This window comes from Dendrobium catenatum, unplaced genomic scaffold, assembly GCF_001605985.2.
Source record: "Dendrobium catenatum unplaced genomic scaffold, ASM160598v2 fragScaff_scaffold_1417, whole genome shotgun sequence".
Classification (NCBI taxonomy): Eukaryota; Viridiplantae; Streptophyta; class Magnoliopsida; order Asparagales; family Orchidaceae; genus Dendrobium; species Dendrobium catenatum.
This window is the reverse complement of record NW_021319879.1, coordinates 988,080-1,009,070: the sequence shown is the minus strand read 5'-3', so window position 1 is coordinate 1,009,070 and position 20,991 is coordinate 988,080. Positions and strand designations below refer to the sequence as shown.

The following is a 20,991-nucleotide window of genomic DNA, read 5'->3' as shown; positions in this document are numbered from 1 at the left end:
CAGGCTGCCGGTGATTATTGATTTTCCTTTAGTGCCAAACATACTGCCCGCAGGCTACCCCCTGAGTTGCCCGACTGCCCGCTGATCTGCCCACATGCCATAGGATATGAACTCTATTGGATTCAAAAAATTATCAAACACACAACCACAATGCTGCACAGTAAAATATGTGTCATTTACACTTTTTTATATTTAAACTTTATAATTATGTAAAATTAATAATGAATTTAAAAATTGAAATTATATTTACAAATTAATTTAATTATATAAATTAAAATTAATAATTATTTAAATATAAAAATTTACAATTACTAATTAATTTAAAAATGAAAATTAATTATATTAAAGTATTATGTATCATAAATTAAGTCTTGAAGAGGTATGATATTTTCTTCCTTAGCTATATTAGAACATGTAGATATGTCTCATCCGAAATCGAAATGTGGCTCGTACTCACTATGAGAAGTTCAATATTAATATTATGGTATGAGCCCTCTACAATATAAATTAATAATTACACAATCTAGTCTTAAGTGCACCTGATTTTTATGTTTAGAATATGGGCATTAACACTTTCAATCTGATATGAAACTAGGAAGTTAACAAGCTATCTGAATAAAAAAATGCATCCTATTAATGAACTCATTTGTTAATGTCTTTCATCATTATGTCAATCGATTATATAATCAACTTCTTAGATTTTTAATATCCATAATATGAAGAATTTGGCCTATATATAATATGAATATATTAGAGATTAAAGTAGCATATGTTAAAGCAAAATAGATTAAATTCGAATTGTGTTATTCACACAAGTCTCATGTCAATAAAAAATATGGTAGCCTTTACTATAGGAAAATCGCGTATTATCAGCGGCTTACCAACGGACTATCTTCCAACTGCTTATGCTGAAATATTTTTTATTGTAGAATTTTTAGCAGCTTTCCGAAGAATTTTATTAATTTTTGAAAAATCATAAATTCATAATTTAATTAATTATTTATTTAATAAATTATTTTAATAGTTTATTAATTTAAAAACTTATTTTAATTAATTGTTAATTTAATAACTTAGTTTAAATAATTATTAATTTAATAACTTATTTACTTAATTTATAAACTTTAATAATTTATTTTAATAAATTTTTAATTATGATTTTTTTATAATTATAATTTATATAACAAATTAATTATTTTATATATTTACCTCTTCACTAAATTGGTTGGGCCTTTGAAAGTTTTTTTTCCAAATCTAGTTTGAATCCCACGACAGGCAGAGTAGGCAGGGTTGGCGGTCAATCGAGCAGGCATCACGCGCGGGAAGCGATCAACACGGGCGGACAGCTCTGGGGCAGCACGGGAAAGCAATGGGTGGGCGGGCAGTTGGGCAGCGCGGTTGGGCAGCGGACATGCGTGCAACTGATCAAGACAGTGCATACATGCAATCTCGGGCAGCAGTCGAGTGGGCAGTCGATCAGAGCAGCCGGGCAAGGCACCGCGGGCGGGCAGCTGGGCAACGCGGATATGCAGCAGGCGTGCATGCATGCAACTGATAAGGGCATCACGGATAGGCAACTCTCAGGCAGCAGACGAGCGGGCAGCCGATCAGAGCAGCTGGGCAAGGAAATGCGGTCGGGCAGATCTCGGGTAGCGGGCGGGCGGTAATCGCTTCGGCAAGCTAGGCTTCATTTTTTTTAATTACTTTTATTATTTTTTTGGTGGTCTAGCACCGTCAAAAATCTGCGGTAAATATTTGCCGCTGGAAAAATTTTCCGACGTGGGTTTTACCAGCGAAAATTTTTATCTGAAAATGATCAATTGCTGCCTTCAATAGATGATTTTTCTGTAGTGCTCCATATGTCTCCCCGTTTAGGAGAAATTTAAGGAGTCTTAGTCTACCTGTCATGTCAAGAAAGACGTACACAGTCTAAAGTAAACAAATATGACGACGGACGACGGAGGCGTTGTTCGGATGGAGGCGACTGACGCGAGCGGGAGCGAAGCAAAATGAGCATGAGTGAAATGAGAAGGAAGACGACTACGGAGGAAAATAAGGCCTTTTTGGGCGATATTTCCGATGTATTTTTTGCCGAAAATTTTTCTTTGGATTTAAGTAAGCCCATTTTCCGCCAGTAATTTCCAGCGGATTTTCCGCCAAAAGTTAGCGCCGGTTTTATAGAAATTGACGACCTTTTAGTCGGAAAGTATCCGATGGTCTATCCGCCGAAAAATTCGCCACTAAGTTATCGGCAGAATATTGTTTGGTTATACTACCACTTCTACCTGCGGATATTATTCTACCGGAAATTTCGCCGGTATACCAAAGTTTTCCTGTAGTGTGAAGTGACCAATGACCCTCAATTTATTTGTTTATTTGAAAATAATGAGCCTTTAGAATTTGAAAAAGTCATGAAATATGAAAGGCAAAATTGCGGAAGTTTAAGATGTTTGTCATGTACAACAGTACAAGGCTAAATTTTTTGCATGGAGTTGAAATTGCAAGCATCATTTAGAAAAGTAGATGGAGACACCTAGAAGCTAAGCAAATCTTTCTATATATGAAAGGTATATACATTCTAACGGATTACTATACTCTCCTTCAATTGAAATTTAATTTTCTGCCAAGTCGCGTTGGCTACAACTCATGTTCAAATAAGCAACGACCAACATTTAACTCTCAATAGAATATGTAAAAAATCGACGTTCAAGTTGCTGATCAAATTTTTACCACGCCACTAATGACGAAATCATTCATAATTTTAAAGGCAATTCTAAGAATGACCAATTGGATCATTAGTTTAAGAGAGAATGTTGAAAAAAAAACCAAATTAAATGTGTCATTGTAATAGATCATCTAGAAATTTCAAATCTAAAGATGTTCAGTTAATAGATGGAAGTTTATTAGATTCGATCTAGAACGTCCATGATCTAGTACAAACCTTGAATCTTTCATTTCAAACAAGTTAACTTTAAGCAAGCACAAAAGTTCAATATAAACTTCATAGTTTATTCCTCTATCGTCAACACAAATTTTCAGTCAATCGCATCTCAATACACAACATAATTGTAATCAACTCGCAAAAAAACCATTCTATTGTTCTCTTTTCTGTCATTATATGTTTTTCAACAGCTCCTTATTTATAGCTACTTCTAATGCTCAAGTTAATAATTCCTTGGACATCCCTTAAGTGCACAAATAAAACTCACAATAAATGATGATTAAGGGCATGCATCTCTAACTGAAAAAATCATTATTCGCTTCAAAATATAGTACAACCATATCAAATAATAATTCATCTCCAACCGAACTCTATTTCTAACATCAAAAAAGAGAATTTTGTGTATATGCTTTATCATATCTATTTTTATATTCATTTTTAATCATACCCATATAAATAATTAATTGCATAAGAAAATATAAACATATACGTAATTTGTACGTATCAGATCGAAGTTCTCCGGTTTTATCATTTCATTAACTACAACATCATCATCATAAAAATAAAAAAAAAACACTACACAATCATCATTTTCTTCCTAGCTTATAAGGCTTTAATTTCTACATACCATACAGCAGTTCAAATGAAAATTTACTATACTCCTTTGCTTGGTTGGATAGACTAGAAAAATCATTACTAATGTTTAACTATCAACAAACACCCGTCAAAATAAATCAAAAGTGAAAATGACTATTTTACTCGTTAAATTCAACATATTTTCAGTATCATCTCTAAAGCATATTTAACAAAAATAAATGATAATTCTATCACTATTCTAATATCTAACATCAAATAAATATTATTAAAAATATATTAATGTTATGACTATAAGAAATATTACTCTTTCAATTTGTCAAACACAAAACAAGCAAAAAGATCGAGATCCTCATGTTCTAAAATATCTGCAAGCAAATAAAGGAGCTCGATCTAACATACTTCGCGTGATTCCAAGTTGCCGCCAGTGATGCTTCAGAAGTTCACCACCTCACTAATTACTGTTGTTCGCTTTACTTTACTAATATAGTTCCTCAATCGAAGAAAACATATACGGGGAGCAAAAAGAACGAGAATCAACAGTTACAGAAAACAAATACTTCTTAAAAGAAAAAAAAAAGGCCAAAGAAAAGATTCCTAACGAAACAAGAACGTGTTCGCCAGTAGGAATCCGAAATCCAGTCTACTAAAATTCTATAAACGCAAAACGCGGCTCGTTTTGAATCACCGATCGAGTACGAAAAATCGGAAACATAAACAGAAATCATATATAGATCGAAGCAGTATCAAATAAACCAACAAGAGGTAGAGAAAGAGAACCTGGTACTCGCAAACTCATGCACCTTCCCCTGCGGTGAGAAGATGATGACGCCGACCTCTACATCACAAAGAACGGAGAGCTCGAATGCCTTCTTGAGCAAACCACTCCTCCGTTTGGAGAAGGTCACCTGCCGGCTCTTCGAGTTCTCTATCCGTCTCAACTCCGTCTTTCCCCTCGCCATCACTCCTTACCTCTTCCCCTATCCGAACCGAAAAGCAAAGAACATGAACAAAAACCAAAACATGAAATGAGCTGGGAGGAGGACGATCACTGAAACACCATACCGGAGATAGCGAAGCCACCGAAACAGGTGGGGCAACGACGGCGGCGGGAACAATAGAACGGCCGCTTCCCTTCGCCTTTCCCCTTCCTCCATTATTAATAGCTAGAACCGACCCGATCACTTCGGTTTAAGCTAAGCAAAGAAGCCCTAAGAAAATGAAAAGGATCATCTTCCTCTCTGCTCTTACTAACAGAACCCTAATTAAAGAGTAAAGTGAGGTATTAGCATTGAGCATTCTATTTCTCGTCTTCTATTGGAGGCGTTAAAAGAAGGTGGGAATGCTAGATGGGACCCACACCTTATAAGGGTGGGAACTGCGCGCGTAGGAGTATCGAAAAATGTTTTTTTTTTTTTTTAAACTTTTTTTTAATAGCTTCGACCGTTAGATATCGACACGGGGGTCAAGCGTCATTGCATCGTCACCATCCGACAACGGCACGTGCCGCGGAAACAGCGCGACACCTGGCAAGCCATGCTGGCAGTAACGCAATAAAATTTATTCGCCAAAAAGGAAAAATATTCGCCAAACGCTTTGTTTCCGTGGTTTCATTTCCAGCGTTTTTGAACCGGTTGGGTAATTTCAAAAAGCTTTTTAATTAAAATTATATATTTTTTATATTGACTGATTTTATGTGTTTGAGTAAGCATTATTTAGGATATTTTTTTTATTACTTTATAAAAGCAATTTTTTGATACAAAAATCTCTAATTTCAATATATATATATATATATATATATATAAATATATGTTTGGGGTCAATCATATAGACCCCAAACAAATTCCAGTACAATCCTCAATCAAATTATAATTCAGCCTTCAATTCAACATTCAATCTTCAACTATATTGAATCACCCACAATCATTCATTTGATTGTGATTGATGTGGATAATTCAAATTCAACTAATCAACCCCAAAGTCCAATTCAAATCAAGAATTCCAGACCAAAACTCAGGGGTAAGGACCATTGCCTTAAAACTCTTTTTGAGTTATTAAACCAAGTCAAATGACATATGATTCATGATCCATCAATTGAATATTGATTAGACATGTTCATATAGCCAACCTTCCAAATTTCAGAATAATATAACACTTTTAACTCAAGAAACTGAATTGAAATTCAAAGGTTGCAAAATTGTCAAATATTTATAGCATATGCCACCAGACTTACCACTTGTTGGAATTTGACCTTAGGACCCTCCCCAAGAACTTTGACTATATCAATAGCATTTGTTATGGCATGTTGAATATTAAATTACATTTTGATAGACCCAGTTTGACCCATAGTCGACCACGGGTCAATATGAATAAAATTTAGACTTTTCCCCAAACCTCAATATTGCTCAATCATGTCAAACCTTGAAACCTCTCCTAATATATCCTAAACATCATTAGGAATACATTCGACTCAAACCCAAGCTTTGGTTTGACCTAGTTGAACAAGTTAACCGTGGTTGACTAAAGTGTCGTTTTAACATGCATTTCAATCCAAATGGCCTTTTCATCACTTGAAGCCCCTTCTATTAAATTCAAATCATCAATCCAAACTTAATGGATCCAACTCTTGACCCTACTTAAACTTGGTTAACCAAGTCAACCGAGTTTGACCAAACTACACATACACCTCTATCCACTTGAAGTCCTTTGACTAAGGCTTACCCAAGCAAATTCAAAACCATAAAATGATCCATTATGTCCCTAGGAGAACCCTCTTGAAGGTACAAGCCTTAAGCCCACTTGGGTTAGCCATATGGCTTGACCCAAGTGTCCAAAGGAGGTCCTCCTTGAGCCAAATCCCTCCTTAAGCCAAACCAGATTAAGCCGATGCTTGCATTGGGCCCCCCTGACCAACACATCTACCCTAGTTGACCCAGCCCTTAGGTCAACTCAAGTTAGAAATTGGGCTTGCCCAAAGTGGTCAAAACCACTAGGGGCTCAACCATTTTTCAACTAGGGCTCGCCAAGCTAAACCAGCACTTATATTAGGTAGTACTATGCCCAATACACTTACCCAAGCTAGCCCAATCTCTATGTTGACTTGGTTCAAGACTTAAGCTAGCCCGATTTCATTCCCCAGATCCTCCTAACCATTCCTCTCCCTTTTCTCTGTCCTCCATCCCTCTCTTGTCATAAATTTGAGTGAGCTTTGGAAAAATCACTCTACACTTCACTCAAAGTCCTGCTTCCAACGATCCTCCACCCACGACATCTAAAGGAGAAGTACTCACCTTAAATAGCCACTGGTTTTATCCCCTTAAATAAGGAGAAGTACTCACCTTAAATAAATTTCATCACGAGTCACATCAAAATAATACCGTAAAATGATTCTAGAATCTTTTATATAACATTGGAATAAATAAAGGCACTCGGCCCCAGACGTTTACATGGATTTGTCTTCTTTATGGATTTGATTTATTATTCACGTTTCTGTTGCAATGCTATTGGCTGAGGGGAACAGAGCGACAAAGACAGTATATCAATAAAGAATAATACTTTATAGTGAATGCCATGATAATAACGGTTGAGTTAACTTATTAGGATTATGATCAACTTATGAGGGCTCAAGTAGGGCAATTTGTAGGAATCAATTTAAATAAGCGGGTGATGTCCTCTGATTGTTATGAACTCATCATGATGATTATGATGAACTTGCTAGAGCGTACTTAGTCTGAAGCTCAACAAGACGAGAGATTATTACGTGAGATTTTTTTTGAAAGATTTAATCTTATTTGAGAAATTTGATATTAAATTTACAGTCTCAAAATTGAATGTCTCATTATAAATAATATATTGTCCCTTAAGACAAAGATATCGTTTGCTAATGGGTTCAGATGATGAAACTGAAAGTTGTCATCCTAAATCGCATACGATCTTGAAGGGTTAAAATGAGATTCTATCTATATTCAACCACTATAATTCGGACGAGAGATCATTAATTTCATATTCCATATCACATAGTGAATGATATATCTCTCCAAGGAGAGAAAATATCACTTATGATCGATTGATGGAATATGATGATAATGATCGTTGTCGACTTCATTTTCCTAAAGAATATTAATTTTAAGTTTTGAAAATTGATTTTGAAAAGATGGATGTGAATTGTAAATCTCCTATGAGCGTAATCCCTCATAATTAATTATATCGTAGGAAATTGAAGTCTCTTACGAAAACTCTCGATTGATATAATGACGAATTTTTGCTTAGGGATTTTTTAGGAGTGATGTCAAAGGAGATGAAACAGAATTTCAAATGGGATTGGAGCAAGATCAACCCTTATTTTGGAGTCAAAGGAAGAAGGGCATGAGACACTTTGGGATTTTGAAACAATTCAGAAGTGTTCCGACTTAAGCTAAGTATTGAGCTTTAAATTTTGAATTGGAAGAAGATTTAGTTTAAGTTGATCATTTTATTAGAAATTTCAAATTTTATTCTCGGAATTTGGGATCTTATGATTCAAAATTCGTCTCGGATTATAAATTTAAATTGAGCACCAAATAATAGTGACCTGAATCTAACTAATGCAATATAAAAACCAAGACTTACCCTAGCCTAGATTGGGGTGCCAGCTAACTACCTAGTCGATTTTAAATTCATGAGTCCGATAATTTTTATGAAAGAGTGGTAGAGATATTTTTATTAATTTTTTTTAGAATTAGGACCAGCATCTAGAACTTATCCTAATTGATCCCTTAACTTATGTTGGGTGAAAATATTAAAGAGAATGTAATTAAAATTTAGACTATTTTAAATATACTTCTAATGTAATGCATGCTGATCGAATCTATTAGTACTTGAAATTAGAATGAAATATTTTTTTAAAAAAAATGCATAAAAATAGTTTTTATCTTAGAGATTGCACATATTCTCCTTGACAGATCTTCACACTCATAAGCTAGGTGGTCTGTCAAAACCCGCAGGCAGGGAGGTGCCTAACAAAGGAAAAAATATACATCAATATGTTATGTGAACTCCCATTGGTCTCGAGCTTACTTCTTAGATTGTGAGAGTTTCTATATTATCTTAAAAAAATTTATTTAAATTTAAGTAGAAAAATTTTGACGCACCCTCACGAGCCTCCGTGTATCTAGGCTAAAAAATGGCATATAATCACACAAAAAACTTGGAGAAACAGTCAATCCTATACGCAATCAAATTAACTCAAACACATCAATATAATTAAATTAATTAATAAATATTCATAGACAAACTGTCTTGCTTATTACAATCCAGAAATGCATAAATTAAAAGTGGTCAGGCACTACTAACCACAAACCTGAATTCTAATCTTAGGACAGACGCAAGCAGACTTTGAGTGGGATACTCTTATGTCTTTAGCTCCTCGATCTCCTCCTCTTCATACTCCTTGGATTCATTGCACTTGGGTACCCAAATGGGAAATAGAACTCTACCCCTGAGAGGGAGGTTATTCTTCCCACTTTGGGTAGTGTAGTGATCCAAAATTGAGCTTCCAAATGGAAAATGACTATCCCGTAAGAGATATCCTTTCCTTTTTTTAAATTTAATTTTGGGTCTAAGTATTTCAAACTAAAAGACTCTTTCAGAAGTCTTAACCTTGAATGAATTACATTGATATAAAAGAAAAATCTAGACTCTCCTAAAAGGTTATCCTAAGCATTTAATAATCAAATTAATTCCCAAGCTGTTATTTATATATAAGTCAACACATTTGATTACGCTCTTTTTTTATTTGGGGGCTAAGTAGTTGAAGCACTTATAACATTTATATTTATTATTTATTTAGCCCCCTTTATTTCATTTTATGAGTGTGACCACGTGCATAAGATTGAATTAATATAATCTCCCTTAACCTAGAAGCAAATCTAATGCTAATTACATTATCAATTCACAGAGTATAGTAAAAGTAAATAAACACTCACATCAAATATTTTAATCATAACATGTAATGAAATCTCAAAAATCTGATACACAGCAGAAAAGTAAACACCAGTCTAGCCTAGATCTAGAGTTAGTTATCTTAGCAAACCATCTAAAGTGTGTGTAGAAGGTCGTGTGGCTGGAGTAATCCTAAATTAGCTTGTTTGTTGATATTATCTAATATTTGAGTTTATTAAAGGTTAAAGAGAATATTTATATTTGAGTTTAAATATTAATGTGTTAAAGTTTAAGTAATGATATATTTTAATTGTTAAATGATTACTATCTTTGTTGCTTTTCGAGGTCGTGAATTTTATTTCACCTTCATTGGGGCTAAGTTAATAGCCTCGTAGGTCTGAGTTACCAAGCAACAATCAGGGTTGATTAAGTTGATTTAGTTGGTTAGAAATTAAGGGTTGATTAATCTTATTAATTCAATTAATTACTAATTTTTTATGTTAAATTAGTTTATATTTTTCATCAATAGGTTTGTGGCGTTGTGCCCTCATACTCGAGGAACCAGAGCTCCATAAGACACATAGTCTTATAGCCTGGAGTAGTCCATCCTAAAAATCTTATTTGATGTAGTTGAGTTAAAGATTTTAATTTAGTTAAATAATTAAAAGTGACTCAATTTTGATTTTTTACATTCCATCGAATTCATTCATGACGTTGTGCCATATATATATATATATATATTGGAAATATAAAATTTTACTTAATGTTTTATTTTGGTATAACCTATAAGATTTAATCCTGTTGCGGGCTAGAATATACGCGACGATAGAGTTAGTAAATTTCCGTCTCAGTGTTGTACGAATATCCAGCACACAAACATAAAAGAAATGGAAACACCAGCATTTTTACGTGGAAACCCTAAAAGGGAAAAAACCACGGGGTCTCGCCCAGTTGAAATAGTTCCACTAATGTTTTGTTTGAGATACAAGAGACTGGCTCGTCCACAAAGTTAGGACGATCAGATTACAATGAATCTATTCTAAATTGAGATTCAATTACAAAGTTGAGCAGAGTTCCAGCGTCGTTCCGAAGTTGAGTAGAATTCCGCATCACTCAGGCGCTCGAAAAAATTCTGGCGTCACTCGGACATCGTGCAGAACTCTGGCGGTGGTCGAGGATGAGTTATTCCCTCCTATCCTTCTCTTCTCTTCTTCTCTTCTTCTTGCTTGGGGTCCCCTCTCATGAGAAATGAGGGGTCTATTTATAAATTTCCTGAAGTGGCATAGCTTGTAAATAGGTGTGAAATCGTGGGCAAATAGAGAGTGCTCGAATGGACGGTTGATATTGAATCCCTTGATCATGCACAGTTCTTCAGACATTTGAAGGTCTTAATGATGTCAGAATTCGACGATCTTGGGCTCGTTGGATTTGTCTCGTCGAGCCGTTCGATTCGACTATAAGCTCGTTAAAATCAGGGACTGTTTGGTAACTCAAATTGTGGTATGAACTTTCCAACAACACTTTGGGTGCTTGATTTGGGCTCATTTGGGCTCGGAATGAGTTGAATTTGGTGTCATTGGGTTTGTATTTCCGAGACGCTCAGTTTGATTATAAGTTTGCTGAAATTGGAGTTCATGTGATCCCGGATTTAATTTTTGAAGTTTCCGGATTGATTTTGCCTCGAGATTCGTGCCCGATCAAGATAATTTTTTGATGATATATCAAATCCTAAATTTCTCCAATGATTTATTAGAAGTTGACTGAATTTTAGTTCTAATAAGTTCAAGATTTAACCTACTCACTGGCTAAGATAAGTGACCACTAAAGCCTTAGCAACAACATTCAGGCAGCAATTTCCATTCAAGAGTTTCTACTGCAATGCAACATATAGGAGACGGAGAGGAAGTTGAATGTCAGGGGAGGTATCACGAGCAAGCCACAAAGAGCTAGGGGTAGAGCAAGCAAGCAAGAAGGTTCCATCTTTTCTCATCATGCGACAGAGAGGAACAAAAAGAGAGAGAGAGAGAGAGAGAGAGAGAGAGAGAGAGAGAGAGAGAGGGGAGTTATCAAATGCAGATGGGAGCAAGTTGATGACTGAAAAGAGCATGTTAGGTTTCATGTGATGAATTTAGGTATAATTTATATCATTAGAAAATTCTTTAAGTTATAAGAAAAATAATAAAAGTATTCACTTAATTTTAATATAATGAAATAAGATATAATTTTTAAATATTTTTAACAGCTTTATACTTAAATACATTTTATGTTATTATTTTTTAAATAAGCCTGCGCACAAACTAACAAGTCAAGTTAGGGCTGGTTCAAGCCTAGCTTGTTAGATCATCGAGCTCAGCTAATGAGCCATTTACCATTCTATGCCCGAGCCAGCTCATGAGTCGACATAGTTCATTTAAAAATACTATGATCTTTTAAGTAATTGCCCACATCATAATTAAACACATTGTGTATAGATGTTATTGTTAGGGAACGATGAACCAAATACAAAAAGAAAGGCTAAAAAGAATTCAAAAATATCCTTACAATCAAAATTTAGGCAATTGCCCCCTGCTCGAACCCCGCCAGGGGGCGCTGCCCCCTTAGACCTCTAGCATATCTATAAAATCTCTACACTTTTACTAATATATATGGGGCAAAGATATATTTAATTTTTTTATTGAGAAATGGATCAAAACAATCCCTCAAACTCTTTAGGAGATATCAAAATAGTCTACAATTCTTTTGAGTGACCAATTTGATCCCTTAACTATGTAAAATGAAACTTTTTTTGTCATATTTTAAAGAGTTTAGAAATCAAATTGATCCCTCTAAAGAATTAGGAACAATTTTGATCTCTCACAAAAATTTTAGAGACCATTTGATTTTTTTTTTTTTTAAGCTTTGTGTATTTATGATAGTTGCATTTTTTTTTTTATTTGTAGTTGTTTTGTGCTTAGGATTGTTAGTCTTTCGTGGTAAGTTGTGAATATTTCATAATTATTTTTAAATCTATTATGAGTTTGTGATTTTCTAGGCTTGTATACTTGTTACATGTCACTTCTTTAATAGTTAAAGCACATCATTACTAATGGATGCAAAATAATTTAGTGGTTGTTTGATTTTTCTTATTGATTTTTAAATTTATATCAATTTTTTTCAACTTAAATATGAAGCAAATTGATAGGAAATGAAAATAAATAAATATTCAATACGAAGCAAAAAAAAATAGCATCCTAAACGAAAATGTATATATCAAGCGTTTCATAAATAGATAGGAGAGAAATTTGGCAAAAGGAAATGAAAAATAAATAAATAAATAAATAAATAGGAAATGAGTCATAGATAAACTTATCTATTAATTTCCTCTCTCCATATTATATCTATGGTTAAATATTCTGTCGACGAAGTTGATTTATTTAGCCAAATAGACTGGACCAGGAAAAATGGCAATATCTATGTACTCCTAATTGACTTAAACGGACTCAGGCTTTGTTTGGATGACTTTCTTGCTGCTTTTTAAAAAAAAATTTTAATATAAAATTTTTAATTTTTTACTAAAAAGATTCTTTCAGAAGCAGTAAAAAAGCCATCACAAACGAAGCTTTAGATTCGTTTAAGACAACTTTTGTATTGTTTAATAAAGTGATTTTTAATACAAAAGTTTTGTTCTTAAAAACTACTTTAAAAAATAGTAATAAAGTTGTCTCAAACGAAACATTAATTTTTCTCACAAATACTCAAGTTCAACATATTGGATGATAAAAAATATAGGCTTCCCCCCAAAATAATAAAGATAAAAATATAGGATTGATACATCATCAAAAAATTATCTTGATCGGGCACGAATGTCTAGGCAAAATCAAGTTGGAAACTTCTGAAATTAAAATTGGGATCATTCCAACTCTAATTTCAGCAAACTTGTAGTTGAACTGAGCGTCTCGTAAATACAAACCCAACGACACCAAATTCGGCTCAATCCGAACCCAAATGGGACCAAATCAAGGGTCCGAAGCGTTGTTGGACGGTTCAAACCACAATTTGGATTACCAAACATGATGTGCTTATAGTCGAATCGAGCGGCTCGACGAAACGAATCCAATGAGCCCAAGATCACTAACTTACGACATCACTAAGACATTCAAATGTCCATCAAATGGTCCATGATCAAGGGATTTAACATCGGCAGACCATCCAAGCCACTCCCCATATGCCCTTGTTCTCCCACCTATTTAAGGGTCATGTCACTCTAAGAAATCTATAAATAGATCCCTCCACCCTCTTGAAAGAGGACCCAAGCAAAAAAGCAAGAGAGAGATCGGAGAACGCTCTTGCCTCCTCGCTCCTCGACCATCGCCTGGAGTTCCGCCAGACAACCACTTGATGCCCTGAGCTCCACCAGACCACCACCTTAGGCCCGGAACTCTGCCAGATCACCACATGAGGCCCGGAGTTCTGCAGGACCACCACCTGATCCTCGAAATTCTGCCGGACGACCACCTCAGGCCCGGACTTCTGCCGGACCACCACCTGAGGCCCGGACTTCTGCCAGAACACCACCTAAGACCCGGACTTCTGCCGAACCACCACCTGACGCCTGGACTTTTGTCGGACCACCACCTGAGAACCGAACTTCTGCCAGACCACCACCTAAGGTTAGGACTTATGTAGGACCACCACCTGACACCCAGAGTGCTCCCAGAGTATCGCCCTTCTACTACGATCTTTTTTACCTCAGTCTTCTGCCGAGTATGATCCTTTCGACCTCCATCACCAGACAACGGTCTTTCTTACCCCGGTATTCTGCCAACTTTGGTCTTTCAGACCCTGTCTCCTGTTGACTATGGTCCTTCAAACCTCCATCACTAGACAACAATCTTTCTGACCCCAGTCTCATGCCAACTACGGTCTTCGGACCCCTATCTCCTGCTGACTATGGTCCTTCCGGCCTCCATCGCCTACTATAGTTCTTCCGACCTCCATCGCCAAACAACGATCTTTCTAACCCCAATCTCCTGCCTACTAAGATATTTCCGACCTCTATCCTATCGACTATAGTTCTGCTGACCAAACAAACATGTCTATGTAATTCCCACCATTAATGCGCTCTATATGATGTACCTTTGTGACATCAATCTAAGGCCTTCTTCCAATGAATGGCCTCATTTGTAATCGACTGCAAATACTAGAGGATTCATTCAAACTGGGTCAGGCCCCATGATTTTTCCCCCTTTCAATGGTTTCCATGTAAAAACTCTGATATCTCTTATGAACATTACACCCTCTCCTTTCATCTGCTTGTGTGCTGGATCTTCGTACAATGCTAAAACATTAAACTATATATTTCTTTACCGCCGCGAATATTCCAGGACACAACAAGGACATTTGAAATTTGTTGGATACTTCAATCGATTCAGACCTGACTAGCAATGTGAATTCTTTTTCGAAGATTGAACCTAAAGCCTAAGATTTCGTTTAGGACAGTTTTTGACCACTGTTCTTTTTATGCTTCCAAAAAATTTTGTGCTAAAAAACTGTTGTAGAAAATAATATAAAATTTGTCCCAAACGAAACCTAAACCCATCCAACTCTATTGTTCTCATTCTGCATCATGAAAAAAAAAAACAAACAAACTTGTGTGCCCTAAGAAAAGGTCAAGGACAGGTCGAATGCCAAAGTCTATGCTTGCTACTTATCGTGCTGTGCAGAGACGTGTTGCTAATGATAAAAAGACAAAAATTGATTTGCAAATAAATAAAAAACTCTTAAGGAAAGAAACGATGAGAAGACCTGTTATTGGCAAAGCAGAGCTGCAGACCTGCAAAATAGCACCAGAATTATCAGATGCGACACCTTTCCTTCATAACAAAAGCACAACAAGACCAGTTCTCAGTATATACATTATCCTCTCCAGAAAACTAATTGTGTCTAAACTGCACCAGCAGAAAGCAAAGTCCAATGTATAAAATACCTTAAATATATCGTCCAGTTTGTTTGTAGACAATTCAGGCAAAAATAATAACTAGCTTTATGCAATTGTGAAGAATGATTATAACTGCCACTCTAACGACTATATCATCTACTATTCTGTCCATCTTATTGATAAGTACAGTAGTTAAAAGAACACAGAATCAAAAAACCTCCCTGAATTAGTTTTTAACACAAGCAGATGATGATTGACGATGTTACATTAAGAAGCAACCTTTGTTATTGGATATTTCAGATTGTAGAAGGTCACCCTTTCTGCCATTGCTAGATCTTTCATCTTCCCCAAAACATCCAATGTACAGGTCGGTTTCTGCTTCTTTGTGCTGATTATTGTTATCATAGAGAGCCACCAACCGTGTGGAATCTAAGATTTGCTGGGTCTCCTTGCACTTCAAGCCAAAAAAATGTCCTCATCATTTAAGTGTAATTTTTTGTAGGCAACTTGCTTTTGTGAAGTGAACTTACTTGATTCTGTACCAATTCATTTTCCTCTGACAACACCCTCGTCTGCATTTAATGGGCAAATATTGAAAACTTCTGTGTAAACCCGAATTCAAATTTGTTTATTGATTGTGCGTACCTTTTCTTTAAGGTGTGTTACCTGCCCTGATAGCAAGCGAATCTAGAAGAAAAAAAGTGAAATTATGTTAAAAATAAATGAACTTGGAACTGTTGCAGTGATGCCGGAAATGAAAAGAAATGTCAGTATCATTAACCTTTATTCCTCTAATGTTGCCTAGGTCTTGTTCAAGCTGACCTTCTAACTTATTCAGATCTTCCAATGAGAGGGACTCCAGGTTTTCGCCCATCAGTTCACTGAAACATTAGTCTTAACAGTGATGCGAAGTTCAAGCAGCTAGAGGAAAAATTCATACATCTTTTTTCTTCTAGTTTTTAAGTGGAATATAGGAAAAAAAGGAAATTCGTGACCAGATCCTCACCGATTGGAAGCTTCAAGGAATTCAAACTTCTTTGCATTTAGAGTTGCTTCCTGCTTCCAGTGCTGCACTTCAAACAGATCATATCAAAATATTCACCAGGAATCTGTGCACACATAAAAATTTATTTGGACCAATTTTTATGGGTGGACTAATCAATTTTGGTAGCAATTTTAACAGTCAAGCAAAGTTCAAGCATAATGAAAATGTCGTCCGCTTTTGTTTGAAAAATTTGCATTGGTCCACCACATTAAGTGCGTACATGCCTTGAGTTTGTGTAAATTTTTTTTGCAGTATAGTATCTCATAATGTACGCAGACAGTTTCACAAAATTCGATGAAGAAAAAAAATGTTCATTGCATACGTTTTTTTTTTCCATTTTATGGAGAAGTTACGTGGGTTTCATAGATTCGCCACTGTAAAACTTCGTCTCACTGTTATGCTAATTAGTGTCACAAAGGTGCTCTAATTATTTTGTACGGAATCCGGACGGGATGAACCACCCGAACTGTGAGGGTATACACTGTAAATAATAATTTGATATACATTGTGAACAAATTTGTACACAATATGTACACTTACATGTCCGGACCGTTCTTCCCGTCCAAACTACCATCCAGACTCCGCACAGAATAATTTCTCCATAAGATGAGGGCTAATGAGATCATTTTTTGGAAGAGAATTTCACAAATCACAGAAACAAAGACAAAAAAAGATTGAAGGGAGCAATCTTTTATGGAGGAATAATGAAAGAGCAAAGAATAGCAAGCTCATTGTTAACCATTGAAGGCTAAACATTGCAGAAATTGATAAAGCATTGTAAGGATAAATTAGCAAATTAGTTGAATGAACTGATCTTTTTACCTGAATATTTTGCTCAGCTGCAATTATTGCGGCTCAAGTCTACCAGGTCCATTTTATAACGCTAGAAGGTATTTTGCATGCTAATGCATTTTAAAGAAAAACGAAAAATTTTGATTATACTCTGCTTGTTGCATAAATAATCAGAACGAGTCAAAAGCATGCTGTACCACTATGCCTATAGAGATGAGAGCGCACGTGCGGGATGGGGGAGTGGATTTAATCAGGAGGCCAAGAAAATTAATTAAATTGAAAGATATTTAATCAGAAACATAAGACCCGTATATAATAACTCCAAAACAATTATTCTGTATCAAAAAATAACACTCAAACACATTACTAGTCCCAAGAAAAAATTATGTTATCTTGTATTTTTTCATCAAATGACTTTCATATTTACTAATATGTCTGTCTTCCTAACCAAAAAGCATGAACTAGTGCTCCTGAACACAAATTTATCTTTATTTGTATGATTCTATTTTCAGTTATTTTCCAACCACGAAAGATCACATTGGAAATTTGAGTATAATATGTGACCTTTTAAATAAATATTCACTAACTACCAGGGGCGGAACCAGCCCTAATTTTCAGGGGGGGCAAACTTATAAGACATATATGTTGGGGTCCAAGGGGGCAGTGTCTTCTGACGGAGTTCAACCTGTTGGGGGCAATTACCTAAAGACCATAGTATTTTAAAATTTTTAGGGGGGGCAATTACATGAAAACCCTTGTAATAAAGACTAAAAAATGAATAAAAATGGGTAAATTACCTAAAAAACCAATATAAAAAAATTTTAAAAAAATTTTGAGTGGGGGCAACTGCCCCCCCTGGAACCTATTGGGTTCCGCCCATGCTAACTACCCACATGAAATTTGATGTGCAACGTCCCTAATAGCCTTCTTACCTTTAAATAACATCACGGCTATTTATCTACAACCTTCCTTGTATCCAATTTATAATTAAAAAAAATTGGAATGATTTACAAACATCACGGCTATTTATCTACAACCTGCCTTGTACCCAACTTATAATTAAAAATTTTGGAATGATTTCTATCCTACAAAAAAACACAATACTCTAGGAAAATCTAGATGATTCATCTTATCTACAAAAATGAATTATAGCAGAATGTTAAAAATTTATAAGATTTTGAAATGATTTGATTAATATGCTTCTAGTATACAGACATGGCATACTAAATCAACCTCAATAATGAGATAAATTATTAAAAACTTAATTATTTAGTAGCAACCATATCAAATAAATTATAACAAGAATGAAAACTGTGACAACTAGCATAATATCATAAGCTTTAATATAAAAACAGGTACTTAAGCAAGTTTATAAAAATTATTTATTTTCCATAAAACTAGTCTTCGACGAAAGATTTCGAAAATTTGATCAAATTAGGTCATCAAGTGTGGGCTCCAAAATTTTGTGCCCTAGTCCCTCCGCATATTTGGAAAGAGTTTTAACTTTTAATAGATTATGTTTCAGGCCAATTTTTTAACAGCATATTAGGTTACATATCTGACATTACCTAGTGATGTCATCCTCATTTGCGAGGACTTTACAATTTGAGTTTAAGTTTCCCATAAACGAAAAAGCCTCTATGATTAATTATCCCTCCTGGTGATGGGGGAGTGCTTTCAATTAAAACTAGTCGTTGGATATGCATCAAATACCTAGTATATAGTAGCAACGAATTTATTTAAATTTAATATTTAGGATTAGAAATTTACCCAATTTTCACTTAAAGCGGGTGGTGAGGGAATGATAATGAACCTGATCAAGATCCAATGATTTCGCATCACAGATTGTCATGGTTCATAGTTTACACTGTCAGAGGAGATAATTAACCAAACCTAACTAAAAGATTCTTATCGGTAGCCATGAGTTGCTTCATTCAATGGCACCTTATAAACTTTGGGTGAATGTTTGTCTAAGGGACAAATTTAAATCGATTTTAGCTAACAAGGTTTTGTACCCTCTCAAATCTGTCATATGATTCATAACTCAAAGATGTTAGCAATTAGGAAACATATGGACTCTAATTGTGACCGTAAATAATGACAACTATCTTAAGCAAAACCGAACGTTTAGAGGGCCCCTGTCATTACCATTTAACTATGGAGCCAATTAGATCAAACAATTGATTAGAGGATGTGTGACACATAATTACTGATGAGAGATTGTTTGAGAATTAATCATAATAATATTCTTAATTGAACATTCATTCTTTGTGAGTTAAAATTATTCTTAAATTCATTGCCCTCGCAAAACAATTGCACAGGGTAGATGAATTTTATTTTAAGTTATAAATGATTAAGTTTCACTTTAAATATTTTAAAATTTTAAAAATATAAAAAGATTATAACAAATTTTTGATATATTTTGAGAATTAATCCCTACGATTTAGATATAATTTCAACACGGCCAATTAAAAGTATTTGTATTTCATCGAAGTTTAAAATATTTAAAAAAACAATAGAGCATTTGATTTAAATTTGCTTTGAACACGGTCATCTTCAGAGATTTATTAAAATTATTTTAAAATGTTTGCATTTGATAATTAAAAATGGACCCCTTTGGTTCAGATTCACTTTAAATATAATCATCATCGAAGTTTTAAAAGGAATTTTATTTTACTATTAGAATCTTGTCTACGAACATAAAACAAACATCTTTGTTGATCACGATCGTATATTCATTCATTAATTCAAGTCATGTCAACTCCAATCCAAAGAGGAAGACTGGACTTGAATTTTAAATTCAAAATAAACCCACACATCATTCTCGAACATTGGGTTTAAGAGTTTGATGCAATGGTCGGACACATGAATAATTATTTAAAAAAAAAGGATTTCAATTTAGCTCGCTTTTAACCCCACCTACCCAATAATTCATAACTCAAAGATGTTATCAATTAGGAAATATACGGACTTTAATCATGACCGTAATATAGTGACACCTATCTTAGACAAAACCAAATCATTAGAGGACCCCTATCATAATCGTTTAACTATGGAACCAATTAGGTCAAACTATCAATTAGAGGATGTGTGATACATCCTTACTAATGAGAGATTATTTGAGAATAAATCTTAATAATATTCTTAATTGAGCATTGGTCCTTTATGAGTTGAAATTATTCTTAAATTCATTGTCCTTGCCAAACGATTGCAGAGGGTAGATGAATTTTATTTTAAGTTATAATTGATTAAGTTTCACTTTAAATATTTTAATTTTGATAAATATAAAAAAAATTATTTAAAATTTTGATAAATTTAAAGAATTAACCCCTACAATTAAGATTTAATTTCAAAATAGCCAATTTAAAATATTTGTATTTCATCAAAGTTTAGAGGATTTTAAGCAAATAGAGTATCTTGTTGATATTTACTTTTAACATGGCCATCAACAGGGATTTATTACAGTTATTTAAAAATATTTTCATTTGTAATGTGAGTATTTGATAATTAAAAATGGAGCCTTTCGGTTGAGATTCAGTTTAAATACAATCATCATCGGAGTTTTAAAGTAATTTTATTTGATTATTCTAATCTCTTATCGACAAACATAAAACAAATATCTTCATTGATTTCATGATAATCTATAAATTCATTAATTCAAGTCCTGTCAACTCCAATCCAAAGAGGAAGACTGGACTTGAATTTTAAATTCAAAATAAACCAACACAACTTTCTCAGACTTTGGATTTAAGAGTTCGATGCAACGGTCATACACGTTAATAATTA

At 34.5% G+C, this 20,991-nt stretch overlaps 1 protein-coding gene across 6 annotated transcripts in view; it reads right to left on the bottom strand.

Annotated features, from left to right (window-relative positions):
* Window positions 1-20,991, bottom strand: part of LOC110111599 (MADS-box transcription factor 50) — a 51,639-nt gene that overhangs the window by 15,987 nt on the left and 14,661 nt on the right. The window contains exons 3-8 of one of the 6 annotated variants that reach the window (XM_028699958.1): window positions 16,375-16,477; window positions 16,150-16,262; window positions 16,014-16,055; window positions 15,899-15,940; window positions 15,648-15,822; window positions 15,236-15,263 (exon numbers count right to left, since the gene is read on the bottom strand). In XM_028699958.1, the coding sequence (XP_028555791.1) occupies window positions 15,236-15,263; window positions 15,648-15,822; window positions 15,899-15,940; window positions 16,014-16,055; window positions 16,150-16,242 (380 nt within the window). In that variant the 5' untranslated portion in view covers window positions 16,243-16,262; window positions 16,375-16,477. The remainder of the gene's footprint in view (window positions 1-15,235; window positions 15,264-15,647; window positions 15,823-15,898; window positions 15,941-16,013; window positions 16,056-16,149; window positions 16,263-16,374; window positions 16,478-20,991) is intronic. The other 5 variants (XM_028699959.1, XM_028699960.1, XM_028699961.1 and 2 more) reach the window with 5 other exon arrangements.